General features: G+C 43.1%; 1 protein-coding gene and 1 long non-coding RNA gene across 2 annotated transcripts in view; one reads left to right on the top strand and one right to left on the bottom strand.

Annotated features, from left to right (window-relative positions):
- LOC139023248 (uncharacterized) overlaps positions 1-14,029 on the top strand; it is a 288,962-nt gene that overhangs the window by 53,157 nt on the left and 221,776 nt on the right. The gene's annotated exons all lie outside the window — the stretch shown is intronic.
- The window catches only part of prima1 (proline rich membrane anchor 1), a 72,380-nt gene that overhangs the window by 52,969 nt on the left and 5,382 nt on the right, over positions 1-14,029 (bottom strand). The window contains exon 2 of the mRNA XM_023974524.2: positions 10,114-10,264. Within this exon, the coding sequence (XP_023830292.1) occupies positions 10,114-10,264 (151 nt within the window). The remainder of the gene's footprint in view (positions 1-10,113; positions 10,265-14,029) is intronic.

A 14,029-nucleotide genomic window follows, 5' to 3' on the forward strand; every position in this document is an offset into this window, starting at 1 on the left:
TCCATTTATTTTCAATTCAGCCAATTCAGGAACTGAATTGAAATTGTAATACATTGAAATTCTAATCAATTCTAAAAGAATGAAACTATCCTCACTGGAAATATAAATAGCTATATTCAATGTGGAATTTCAAATAATCTTCTGAATTGACCGAATAAAAATGGAGTTTACACGAACACAGTTACAAAGGTTATAGCGTAACATTAACAATGTTAACCAAAAAACATTCTGAGAACATTGTCAAACAGTTTAACTTCTCTGCGCTACGGATCCCTTTTACGGGATCATTTTCCTAAACAACCGCTGAATTGCAGGGCGCAAAATATTACAAAACATATTTATAATCATGCAATCACAAGTGAAATAAACCAAAACACAGCTTAGCTTGTTGTTAATCCACCTATCGTGTCAGATTTTGAAAATATGCTTTACAGAGAAAGAAATCCAAGMTTTTGTGAGTGTATCAATCAATGCTAGAACAGCTAGCCCCAAATTAGCATGGTCACGAAAGTCAGAAAGCAATAAAATTAGTCGCTTACCTTTGATAATCTTCGGATGTTTGCACTCACGAGACTCCCAGTTACACAACAAATGTTCTTTTTGTTCGATAAATATTACTTTTATAACAAAAAAACGCCATTTGGGTTGCGCGTTATGTTCAGAAAACCAAAGCCTCGTTCCGTTCAACGAAAATTCCAAAAAGTATCCGTAATATGGTCGTAGAAACATGTCAAATGTTTTTTTATAATCAATCCTCAGGTTGTTTTTAACAAACATAATCGATAATATTTCAGCCGGACCGTAACCTATTCAATAAGAGAGAAAAAGAAAATGGAGAGCTACCCTCTCGCGTGCAGGAACTAATCAGAGGACACCTGAATACTTTTGAAAAATCTCGCTCATTTTTCAAAATAAAAGCCTGAAACTATGTCTAAAGCCTGGTTACAGCCTGAGGAAGCCATTGGAAAAGGAATCTGGTTGATACCCCTTTCAATGGAAGAAGGACGGGCCAGGAAACACAGATTATTATTATTTTTTAAATCACTTCCGGGTTAGATTTTCTCAGGTTTTCGCCTGTAGAATCAGTTTTGTTATACTCATACTCACAATTATATGCATAGTCTACGATCTGGACCTGAGAAATAGTCTGTTTACCTTGGGAACGTTATTTWAAAAAAAATTAAAAAGAAAATCTGACCCCTAGCGTCACAACTGAAGTATATGGTGGACCGTTAGGAAAACATTCAATGCCATCGAGCCCACACCGATGTATTACACTCTAGCATATTGTGAAAATACCAATTAGATTCCCCTTGCAGTCAGACGCCAGTCAGTTGCCAAACCAATGAGTCAAATCAACTAAAATAGCATTTTAATTGTGACATGCTTCATAAACAACAGGTGTAGACTAACAGTGAAATGCTTACTACGGGCCCTTCCCAACAATACAGAACACATGAAATATAATATATATATATATATATATATAATAACTGTAATAATAATAGAAAAATGTAAAATAGTAACATAAGGAATAAATACAAATGGCAGCTTGGCTATATACATGGTACCAGTACCAAGTCAATGTGCAGGGGTATGAGGAAATTGAAGTAGATATGTACATATAGATAGGGGTAAAGTGACTAGGCAACAAGATAGATAATAAACAGTAGCAGCAGCTTGTGTGGAAGCGTGTGCGGCGAATGTGTGCCTGTGTGTATTTGTGAGTGAGTGTATGTGTGAGTGTGTGGGTAGAGTCCAGTGAGTAGAGTCAAAAAGTGTTAGTGCAAAAAGGGTCAATGCAGATAGTCCGGCTAGCTATTTGGTTAACTATTTAGCAGTCTTATGGCTTGGGGGTAGAAGCTGTTCAGGAGCCTTTTGGTCCCAGACTTAGTGCTCCGGTATTGCCTGCTGTGCGGTAGAAGAGAGAACAGTCTATGACTTGGGTGGCTGGAGTCTTTGACAATTTTTAGGGCCTCCCTCTGACATCGCCTGGTATAKAGGTTCAGCCCCAGAGATGTACTGGGCTGTACGCACTACCCTCTGTAGCGCCTTGCGGTCGGATGCCGAGCAGTTGCCATACCAAGCAGCGATGCAGCCAGTCAAGATGCTCTCAATGGTGCAGCTGTATAACTTTTTGAGGATCTGAAGGCCCATGGCAAATATTTTCTGCCTCCTGGGGGGTTGTGTTTGGACCATGATAGCTCCTTAGCAATGTGGGCCTATCCACTACAGCACCATCGATGGCCCTCCGTTTACTGTAGTCGACGATAAGCTCCTTTGTCTTGCCCACGTTGAGTGAGAGGTTGTTGTCCTGGCACCACACTGCCAAGTCTCTGACCTCCTCCCGATAGGCTGTCTCATCGTCATTGGTGATCTGGCTCACCGCCGTTGTGTCATCTGCAAACTTGATGATTGTGTTAGAGTCGTGCGCAGCCATGCAGTCGTGTGTGAACAGGGAGTACAGTAGGGGACTAAGCACGCACCCCTGAGGGGCCTCTGTGTTGAGGGTCAGCGTGGCGGATGTGTTGTTGGCTACCCTCAGAAAAGATAACTCTTTGTGTGACTGTGGTTCCCACATAATGGGGGGTTGGTATTGTCTCCTAGGTGGCTCATCCACATGCTCGCCTGCCAGTGTGCAGCAGCTTCAAAGGTCATCTCAGCACCCGCTGCTCCACAGCCAGCTAGCCTCCCTCAGTCCGCACTCTCTTACTCATCACAGAGAGAATGAGAACAACTGGTTTGCGACTATCACCATCTCCACAATCCACCAACAGCAGGATGCCATGAGCTGAGGCCATTTTCAACTCGCATCAAAGACAGCGGTCCCCTCGGGAGTAGGTTGRAGTTTTTCCTGGACCATTGATACAGGGTCAGATGTTTTGTCCTCCTGATAATGGTTAGAGTTAGGAATGGGAGTAGGGTAATCTGATCCGAGATCTATGATTAGAGGTGACTTCAACCTGGAGCATCTTGTTGTCATGTACCATAAATCGAATTTGTTGAATCACGGCCAGCTTTTCTCATTAATGTTAAAGAAAGTTAAAATGAGCAAAATGGCAAAGAACTGAGGCAAAGAACAAATAGCTGCCTATACATGGTGGAGGGAGGAGTGTATGTGTGTCTGTACTGGTTGTGCAAARACACAGAATGTAACCAATGAAAGCTTCCTGGGGTGCCGTGGTTGGCTGGGGCAGCAGGAGAGAGATCTACAGTCGATGGCTCAGTCAAATCCCTGGCCCACCTCTTAAATCCTGCTTTAATTAAAGTGGAAGTGCTGGAGCAGGTCCAGAGAGGGAGCCTGCATACCAAAAGGATACTCGCACTGGTATCCTTTTAACCACAGATCTAGGATCAGGTTCTCCTACCACCGATACCAACCGTAATCATTAGGGGGATTAAAATATTTATGACCCTGGATCAGTGGTTAGGTTAGGAGAGATTCTGACCTCCTTTCATGGAGTTTCAGGAATGAGGTGAACACCTATAGTACACTACCCTCATTATGCCAGACAGTTAGAACACCAGGATTTCCCCCATTCCATCCCTTATCTCCCATCTCCCATCCCATGAGGTAGGTAGCTGAGGCAGGTCACAGTGCCATCAGGGCTGTGACAGTCATGGAATTTTGGATGACGGTTATTTGTCAGCAAAATGTCCGCTGTCACCATTATAGTCGTTTGAATAGCAAATATATATATTTTTAAACATAAACAATAACTGTATGTGCTGCTGTTGCTGCAGAGAGGGGGGGGGGGCAGTTTTTCTATAACACTTTGCTGATACAAGGAGCAACAGCGTTTCATCACGTTGTAAAGAGTCCTTGTTACAGCGGAAACGCAGACGTGCCATCTTTTTGAAAGCCCGACCATCACAAATCAAATCCACATTTTATTTTTCACATGATTCATAAACAACAGGTGTAGACTAACTGTGAAATGCTTACTTCTGGGCCGCCCTTCACAATGATGCATAGAGAACAATAGAAAAATAATAACACAAGGAATGAGTAACGATATATACAGTACACGTTGTACCAGTACCATCTTCAGTCAGCTGTTCCACAACACAAAATTCTAAAACTGGCTAGTTTGGCATCCTCTCGTCTCTTCTTATATCGTCTGTTAGATGTAAACCAGGCTTATTTATACTTTGATGCTTTTGGGTAAAGTTTTTACGACTTGAATATGAAGTAGATTTTTTTTAGGACAGTCTTCATCCATATTCGTAGGCTACACGATTATAAAATGACTGTGCCATCATAAGTGGCACACGTGTCCACACACACACACACACACACACACACACACACACCACACCCACACACACACACCACACACACCACACACACACACACAACACACCACCACACACACACACACACACACACACACACACACACACACACACACACACACACACACACACAGTCTTGTACAGCTAACCTTGTGGGACATACAATTCAGTTCCATTCAAATCCTATTTTCCCTAACCCCTAACCCTAACCCTAAACCTAACCCTAATCCTAACCCGTACTCTTACCCTAACCCTAACCTTAACCCTAACCCAAAAGCCTAAACTTTATCCTAACCCTAAACCTAACCCTAGCTCCTAACCCTAACCCTACAACTAACCCTAGCTCCTAACCTTAATATTTAACTTAATTCTAACCCTAACACTAATTCTAACCTTAACACTAAAACCCCTAGAAATAGCATTTGACCTTGTGGGGACTAACAAAATGTCCCCAGCTGGTCAACTKTTTGTTCGTTTACTATTCTTGTAGGGACTTCTGGTCCCCACAAGAATAGTTAAACACGTCCACACACACACACACACATAGTAGGATTAACCAACAGATTGTAAACAAGTGGTTGACAAAGCCCTCACACTCATTCACATTATCAAGCTARTTAACCTTAAATTAGCCAGCAGGTATGGGTACATAAATAAATAATTTCACTGACTTTAAAAGTCCAGGCCCCTCACATTCGCTTAACCTGTCCTCCATTCACTCACTTACCGACTGCCTTATTTACTTTCTTACTCATTGACTGACTGATAAAATGTACCTTTGCCAATAACTGCCAATCTTCTAATGCCCCAAATTACTAATGGGTGCTGAATAACCTGGACCTGAGCTCAAGATCAATCTGGGGGTCCCATCAACAAAATTGGCTGCAGGATAAATCTGAACTCGAGGAAGTGTGTGTGTTTGTGTGTGTCTGTGTGTGGTGTGTGCATATGCAGTGGGGGTGGTTAGGCTCTTCTATATTCCTCTGGTTATAATGTATTAGTTATACGCATCATGACAGTTTGTATTATGAAGATGTGTTCTCAATGATTGTTCAAAGATGAAATAAATAAGTAAATGGGGTCTGTGATCAGTTTAGAGGGAAGGAGCCCAATCAGACAACTACTTTAGATAAGAACTTTAAGAGCTTATTTGGCTACAAATGGAGCCAATGCTATTACATGTTGCTGCACTTTTCAGTACTGCACTTATCAGCAGTAACTGGCAAATATAAATCAATAATACAGTGCTCTTTGTTACGAAAACAACTACGATGCTGTGCATATTGCAAAAGCAACTTAGTGCTAAGTGCTACTAACAAGCTAGTGTGGCACAACAATATCCTGGTACTGGGTACTGTCTGACATGTTTTTCCCTTTATTTCAAATGACAGCTGTACACTGAAGGTCAGCTGTATAAGGCAGAGACACTTGCTACATTCCAAAAAGGCACCCTATTCCTCCCTATGGGCCCTGGTCTAAATTAGTGCATTATAAAGGGAATAGGGTGCCATTTGGAATGCAAACACTGTAGAAACAAGAGGCATCTAATGCCAACCGCAAACTAAACCCAGCACTATCAGAGATGGGTTACTTTTGTACACCTTAGGACTTATTATGCATTTATGTAACTTGGCCCGGGAGAGATGGAGAACTTACTTTACACCTTGCTTTCAGCGGTGCTGCTATGAGAGACTTCTCATCATCAGTATGTACAGCTACATGGCACAGCCCACATCAGCTAACCACTTCAGTGTTGTGGGCGCCGCATGTCAACATACAGGCCTGGACTAGTAAGCCACGTGGGCTCACTTCAGCAAACACTCCAGTGCCGAAATAGTTCACGATCTAACTTACACAGTTGCGTAACGCCACGCCGATGCGGCATTTAAGTGTGACGGTGTTAGCGTGTTATCTCTGGCAAATGCCAATGCGAGACCATTTTCCACTTCTGATTTTGCAATCTTTCCCACTTTGCCGCAGGTGGAGAAAGGAAACAGTATCGTTCCTGTACACATTCCTGAATAATTAAACAAGGAGAATGATAGGGGTGGGGGGTGGGATACAGCAATCGGCATGTTCCAAATAGATTTTCTTATGTTCTGACCACGACAGTCGGCAGCACCTGACTGATTCGGCTCGGAGACAGCTGAGCCAAATGGCGAAACAACAACACCCCCCCCCCCAACTCTAACTCTCTCTCTCTCTCTGCCTGAATTAGCATAAACAGGCGTATGAACTCTACGCTAGCTAGCACACTCACTCGCAAAGCCCCTGCGGATTGATAGCCCGGCAGGCTCGATGGGCTCTTAGTCTTTCTCCCTCTCTCTTTCTCTCTCTCCTCCCTCTCCTCTGTAAYGTTGATTGACAGGAGGGGGAGTCAAGCCGACAGGCCTCCAGGGAGGAAGCTGACACGTAAAGAAGAGCCCTTGTCATATCAAAGCGGCACACGTCACACCGTTACTTACTCACACACGCACTTCAAACCTCATCATGTCTCGTCACGGACGAAGGGACKGGATTCAGTTTTTCAGGTGGGTCTGAGACTAATTGAAAATTAACAAGGGCTGAATAGTCACCGGGCTTTTTTAACAGCGGCTTTATTTAGCAAGGGTGAACAACAAACGCCCCAAAGAAAAGCCGGAGGGATAAATAAAGATAGCCTACATATCGGTTCAAAGACCATCATTCATCTTCAAATTGCTGGAAAGATGAGAGCGATAATACTTTTGTGATCCGTTTACTTTGAGATAAATCTTTGCTCGTTAAGGAAACGAACACCCTGGATTGAATATGGCTRTCTATTTATAACCTCTAAATCCGGGACTAAATCTTCCCAACAGGATAGTTTGATAAAACCCTGTTATTTAAGTAAATTCCTAAGTAAAGTCCTTGATGAATTAAGGTTGCTCAGACACCCAATGGTTCAAATGCCCACTCTATGTATGAGTAACAACTCCTTATAGATATGACGATTGTTACAATGGCTCAGTGGGTTAGAGCATGCTGCTGGCAATACCAGAGGGGTATACTACGAATCTAGCTAGATCTACTCAGGCTTTTCTGAAATTAGCAAGTAGTTATCTTCACATTCCATCTCAGGCTTCATCCATGTTACGAAGGTAGACTTTGGTTGTGCACCCGCCGCTTACTTGACCGCTCGAGCCGGGCTTGTAACTGCGTGTTGGTGCCTCACTGCTTCCACTGAGCCGGGAAAGGGAGGTGGTGGGTAGGTTAGTGGGAGATGAGGTGGCCGCCACACGTTAGACCCACTCACGTTTGTTTGAGTCGGAGCGCTGCTGAGCTGAGGTTTCCTGTGGTCACCCAAGGGGATACACTCACTCTGCAGTCGGCGGTTCTCTCAGACCTAGTGCATGACAAGGCATCAGCAAGCGGGGCCTCACTGTGCTGCACCGGCAAGTCACTTTGGATGTTAAAATTTACTGCAGCCTGAGCCAAACTTCAGTTTTAATCCTCCGTTTTTGGGGATGGCTGTAGGCTTGAATAAAATCAGGGCTAAGTAGACCAGGTCGCTGAACGTTTAAAACGCCTTTTTTGTTGTTGAAGCTACTCTTTTTTTACGATTCTTTCTCTCCTTTAAATCTTTTATCACTCTCTCCCTCTGTACAGACAGGTGCAGAAGGCTTTGTTGGCCCCCTAACTTTCTCATGCATATTTGAGGCATTCATTTTTAGATATACTTATGTTCTTACCCCTAAAAAGCCTACTAGATTTTCTCACCAAAAAGCCCTCAAGTCGAATCTTCACAACAATACCATTCCGGCCATATCATTCAACACACCCTCATCCCTAAATGCATCCACACAAGCTTAGTGAGAAGTTATACTTCTGTGGAGGAGGTGTTTCGAGATGGTCTCACAGAACCATGTTTGTTTATGTCACAAATTAGCAAGGCCTCAAAATCCCAGGYCATGTCAACAGAGTAAATCTGAACACCAGAAATTAATGTTTCCTTTTACTTACCAGAAAAATGTAATGAAAGACATGGTAGAGAGAGAAAATTAGAGAGAAAGGGAGGATGATGAAAGCCCTCTTCTGACTGGAGCAAGGAACCAGACACACTATCAATAAAACAAACCCCAGCTTCTCCCTCACTTCTCACTGGCTTGTTTTGTTTTTCGCTCCATCCATCGCCCAAGGTTTAAACAAAAGCCTGGAACGGCTGTCAAAAGCATTATAGCATATTGATGGCGCAACCTTCACCGTGCCGTACCCGCCAAGTATCACTGATCAATAGTCTCTCAGTGCATGAGGCCAGGCTAGCTAGAGGCTCAAATACAGATCTAAGATATAAACCTCTAGATGGGAGGGAGCTGCCAGGCTGTCACCGCTAACAGCCTCATACTTTACGGCCAGGCCCACAATTCAAACCGAGAGGCCAGTTCTAGGAAAATTTGAATTGCGTAAAGAAGGAAAGCAATTTGCTAATCTGTTGACTGGCCAAAATGTAGGTGCGTTCAATGTTATTCTATGGGTTTAGCGCTTAGCTAATGTTGATGGTGATAGCTGACATTGGCAGGAGTGGTGAGGAAAGAATAGCTATGATATGAATACTTAGTGACTTAATTTAGTGATCTCCATTTTCAGAAAACCTGATCATTCCTGAGTCGGATAACATATGGTGTATGTTACCTACATGTCGACTCAATGATACTGGGCTGTGGGGCTGGACTCATAAGAGTCCTAGTACAATCAATTGTAGATAACGGAAACTGCACTGCGGATTTAATCTCAGTGTTTACGCTGTCGGGCCAAGAACTTAGACTGTGATGGTCTTTGGCCTATATCACAGACTGGGGAAAGGTGAATTCACTCCCCACAAGGAAACAGAGAGCCATGCTGTGGTCACACAGACAGTGCTGCTGGCTTCTGCTGGTTGACACCATCTTGCTCAGGTCCAGATTAGCATAAAATTGGGTATTTGGCATTTGAGCCTGAAAATACAGTATAGCATGCTAATAGGGTAACATTTACATCATTTTTTGGGGTTAGAAAATGACATAAGCAGTTGATGGCATTGGTTTGTTTAACAAATTCAAAGTGTGAATTGCAGTCTCTCGTTGCCCATATAGTGCTTTAGAAGTAATGAAACAAGTACATTTGTAATTTGGCTGAACTATACATTTAAGCTGCCCATAGACCAAGCTGTGATAGTAGCATTTAGTATGCACAGCTAAATTGACGCATAAGAATATATCTACTTCAGAAGAAATTTGCATAACCGCCCTTAGCTGCCGTGAGTCAAACAGGGGCCTTTTAGACATCCTGGGGTGAGATTATTTCTCCGTTTTGCCTGCAATAACGATATGCTATTGGTGAGGCAGTGTAGTTTGTGACCACAGGCAGTTCACAGCTCCAGTTCACGAATCGTCCTCACTTACTCATTTTCAATGAGTTCAAATGATAATTTACTTAAAAATATAAAAATTGGCAAATGTTTGATGTTTTCAAACTTCAAAAAGGGTTTGTAGTTGAGACTAACCCCCATCCCACCCCATCTGTTGTGTAGCTCCATCCAGCTATCACTTGAACTCTGAGTATGCGGTGGGTTGATTTGGGTGAGACTTGGCAACAACCTCTGATCCCCACAGAAAAGTATCAAGGCTGGAAGCACCTCACGAGTCATGTCACCTTTCAGGAAGTGATACCAATGCTCTGCCTTACGGTAGTAGGCTAGTAGGCTATCAATCAAGACCAGTCATCTAATTGCTGAGGGTGGAGTGAGCGGGGGCGGGATGTTACTTTGCAAACCAATCAGGCCAATGGCAAAATCATCATGTAGGAAAGTCCAATACTTACCAGTGAAGACCAGAAGTCTGGGGGGTGGCGGAGGTGGGGGCGGGGGCGGCAGGGGAGGGTAGGGTCTACATTGGCACGCCAGCTGGCAGCTCTCACCCGCCCTTTCTGCCACGTTCCGCGCACATGAACTCTGGGGCTCTCCCTGAGTGAACTGCACAGCAGACGGAGAGCGAGTGGGAGAGGGAGAGAGAGGGAGAGGGAGAGAGAGTCGGAGAGGGAGAGAGTGGGAGAGGGAGAGAGAGTGGGAGAGAGAGTGGGAGAGGGAGAGAGAGGGAGAGAAAGAGTGGGAGAGGGAGAGAGAGGGAGAGAGAATTCAAGCCAATTGGTAAGGCAACACCATAGTATAGCAGTGCTTATTTAACAAAAATAGTAATTAGTAAGTATTACGTAATTACCATATCACCATTTCATTCGTAAGTAAAATGTAAGTAAATAGTAGCTAACAGGTGGACTGTTAAATGAAGGGTATCTATTGTCCTGGCTAGTCTAGGACTGGATAGCGTGGATGGATGGGAGACGGTGGAAAGGGGGAGGAATCTCTTATGACGGTCAAGAATATGTATTTGGTGCCCTGGTTGGTGAGAATTCCACAAAATGCATACTTAAGATGGGTGCACTATAAAAGGTGCTTGGTGAAAGTCTACACACCCCTTGCACTGTTTTCACATTTTTCTGCCTTAAAATGAAATCTAAAAAGGGATTACAATTTATTTTCTCTATGTATCTACACAAACTGCTGCACATTTTTAATGTGAAAGTAAAATTATATAAACGTGTCTTAATTAATACAACATTTAAAACGAAGATGTCTTGATTGCATATGTCTTCACACCACAGAGTAAAWACTTGGTGAAAGCACCTTCGGCAGCCATTGCAGCTGTGTAAGATTTTACCAAATCTGCACAACTCTTATTAGGGAAACATATAATTATTGTTTTTGTCAAAACAAAAAACTCTCCTGCTGGTGACAAGCATACACATAAAACGATGCTGCCAACACAATACTTGAAAATACAGAGGGTTTCACAACATTTCTTTCACTCCACATTACTGGTCTGTATGACAAGGTGAAAAGAAGGAAGCCGGTGTTAAAGAATCCATTCCAAATCATCCATTATGTTTACAACAAGGCCCTTCAGTAATACTGCAAGATAACATGACAAATTAATATTTGTTTGTCTTAAATTGAAAACTTCAGGTTTGGGTCAAATCCAATACAACAAATCACAGATGTGTATCTTCAAGTATTGTTGTGACAGCGTCATGTTATGGGTATGCTTGTCACCKGCAGGGACTGGGGAGTTTGTCAGGATCAAAGTAAATAYGAAAGGAGCAAAGCAAAGCAAAAAGTTACAGGAAAACTTGCCCCAGTCTTCTGAACACATAACCTAGTTTTATTTTTCAGCAGAACAATTACATACAGTACATTTAAATACCAAAGGCACACCAGAATGCTTTTTCAAGAAGTGTTGAGTGTTCCTGAGTGGTCCAGTCTCAGTCCTGGCTTGAATCTGCTTGACAATCAGAGATGAGGCTTGAATATTGCTGTCCATCAATGATTCCCAACTAAATTTACTGAGCTTGAGCAATTTTGACAAAAACAATGGATATACAGTATGTTTCCCTAAGTTGTAGAAAGTTGGTAGAATCTTATTCATGATGTTTCACAGCTGTAATTGCTGGCAGAGGTGCTTCCACCAAGTTTTCACTCTGTTGTGTGAAGACATGCGCAATCAAGACATCTTCGGCGTATTTTTATTAGTTAAGATACAGTACATTTCTATAATGTTTCTTTCACTTTGAAAATGTTGAGCAGGTTGTGTAGGTATGTACGAAAAAAATCTAATTCAATTCCTTTTTAGATACAGCTTCAAGGAAGGAAAATGTGAAAACTGTGCAATGGGTGTGTAGACTTTCACTAGGCACTGTACACTACAATTACATGATGCTAGCATACCAACTTGTTTACATTGGGCAGAGAGTTCCAGGAAACCTCACTATACTGCAACACAGTACCCAGTACTTGGGTCCTGGATTCTGGACCCACCACTCAGGTAGTTACCAGAACTTGCTTAGCCCAGGATGTGTTTGGATAAAAATTATGCTTAACAACGCAGATCAGGGTACCCTAGTACCAAGAACCTCGATTTCCACTTTTCTAATGAGCGAAAACGAGTCTAGGAAATAGGACAAAATGGGAGAGACTAGTGCCCTTTTCACACGGAGCCAAGCCGTACAGAACTGAGCTATACTGTGCTTACCTGGTCGTATATCAGTGACTTTCAGTCAGGGTAGGCAGTACTTACCCAGTAATAATCTAATATGAAAAGCTGTTAAGAAAGAAATATATAAACAAAATTGTCATTCTTTTTTGTTATCTATTGTTTTTTTTCTCAACAATTATGGTGTTTTTTTGCTCAAAATCTCATCCTGGGATAACCTTTCCATGCATTCAAATCCATTCAATCGTTGACACGCACGGCAGTTCCTACCTCCAGTCACTGTTAATGGACAGGGTTAGCATATAGGCACCTATAGGCGTCGCTGCTTAGCGGCTTTGAACAGAGCTTGAAGTAGCTTCATTTGTTGCAGGCGAACAGTGAGCAGCCGAACAGTGAATACTGGACTTTCCACTTGTCTAAAACATCATTACCAAATAATACTTTTTACCCAGACTTTTACACATCTTGGACCTTTACAGTGCATTCGAAAAGTATTCAGACCCCTTCACCTTTTCCACATGTTGTTACATTACAGCCGTATTCTAAAATTGTTCCTCATCAATCTACACATAATACCCCATAATGACAAAGCGAAAAACTGTTTTTTTGCAAATTTAGAAAACATTTCAAACAGAAATACTTATTTACATAAGTATTAGGAACCTTTGCTATGAGACTTGAAATTGAGCTCAGGTGCAACCTGCTTCCATTGATCGTCCTTGAGATGTTTCTACAACTTGATTGGAGTCCACCTGTGGTAAACTCAATTGATTGGACATGATTTGGAAAGGCACACACCTGTCTATATAAGGTCCCACAGTTGACAGTGCATGTCAGAGCCAAAAACCAAGCCATGTGGTCGAAGGAATTGTCCGTAGACCTCTGAGACAGGATTGTGTCGGTCCACAGATCTGGGGAAGGGTACCAAAAAATGTCTGCAGCATTGAAGGTCCCCAAGAACAAAGTGGCCTCCATCATTCTTAAATGGAAGAAGTTTGGAACCACCAAGACTCTTCCTAGAGCTGGCCGCCCAGCCAAACTGAGCAATCGGGGGAGAAGGGCCTTGGTCAGGGAGGTGACCAAGAACCCAATGGTAACTCTGACAGAGCTCCAGAGTTCCTCTGTGGATATGGGAGAACCTTCCAGAAGGACAACCATCTATGCAGCACTCCACCATTCAGGCCTTTATGGTAGAGTGGTGAGATGGAAGCCACTCTTCAGTAAAAGGCACATGACAGCCCGCTTGGAGTTTTCCAAAAGGCACCTAAAGGACTCTCAGATCATGGGAACCCAGATTCTCTGRTCTGATGAAACCAAGATTGAACTCTTTGGCCTGAATGCCAAGCATGTCTGGAGGAAACCAGGCACCGCTCATCACCTGGCCAATTTCATCCCTACGGTGAAGCATGGTGGTGGCAGCATCAGCCGTTTTTAAATGGCAGGCACTGGGAGACTAGTCAGGATCGAGGGAAAGATGACCGGAGCAAATTACAGAGAGATCCTTGATGAAAACCTGCTACAGAGTGCTCACCTTCCAACAGGACAACGACCCTAAGCACACAGCCAAGACAACGCAGGAATGGCTTAGGGACAAGTCTCTGAATGTCCTTGAGTGGACCAGCCAGAGCCCAGACTTGAACCCAATCGAACATCTCTGGAGACCTGAAAATAGCTGTGCAGCGACGCTCCCCATC

Source organism: Salvelinus sp. IW2-2015, linkage group LG28 (genome assembly GCF_002910315.2).
Source record: "Salvelinus sp. IW2-2015 linkage group LG28, ASM291031v2, whole genome shotgun sequence".
Taxonomy (NCBI): Eukaryota; Metazoa; Chordata; class Actinopteri; order Salmoniformes; family Salmonidae; genus Salvelinus; species Salvelinus sp. IW2-2015.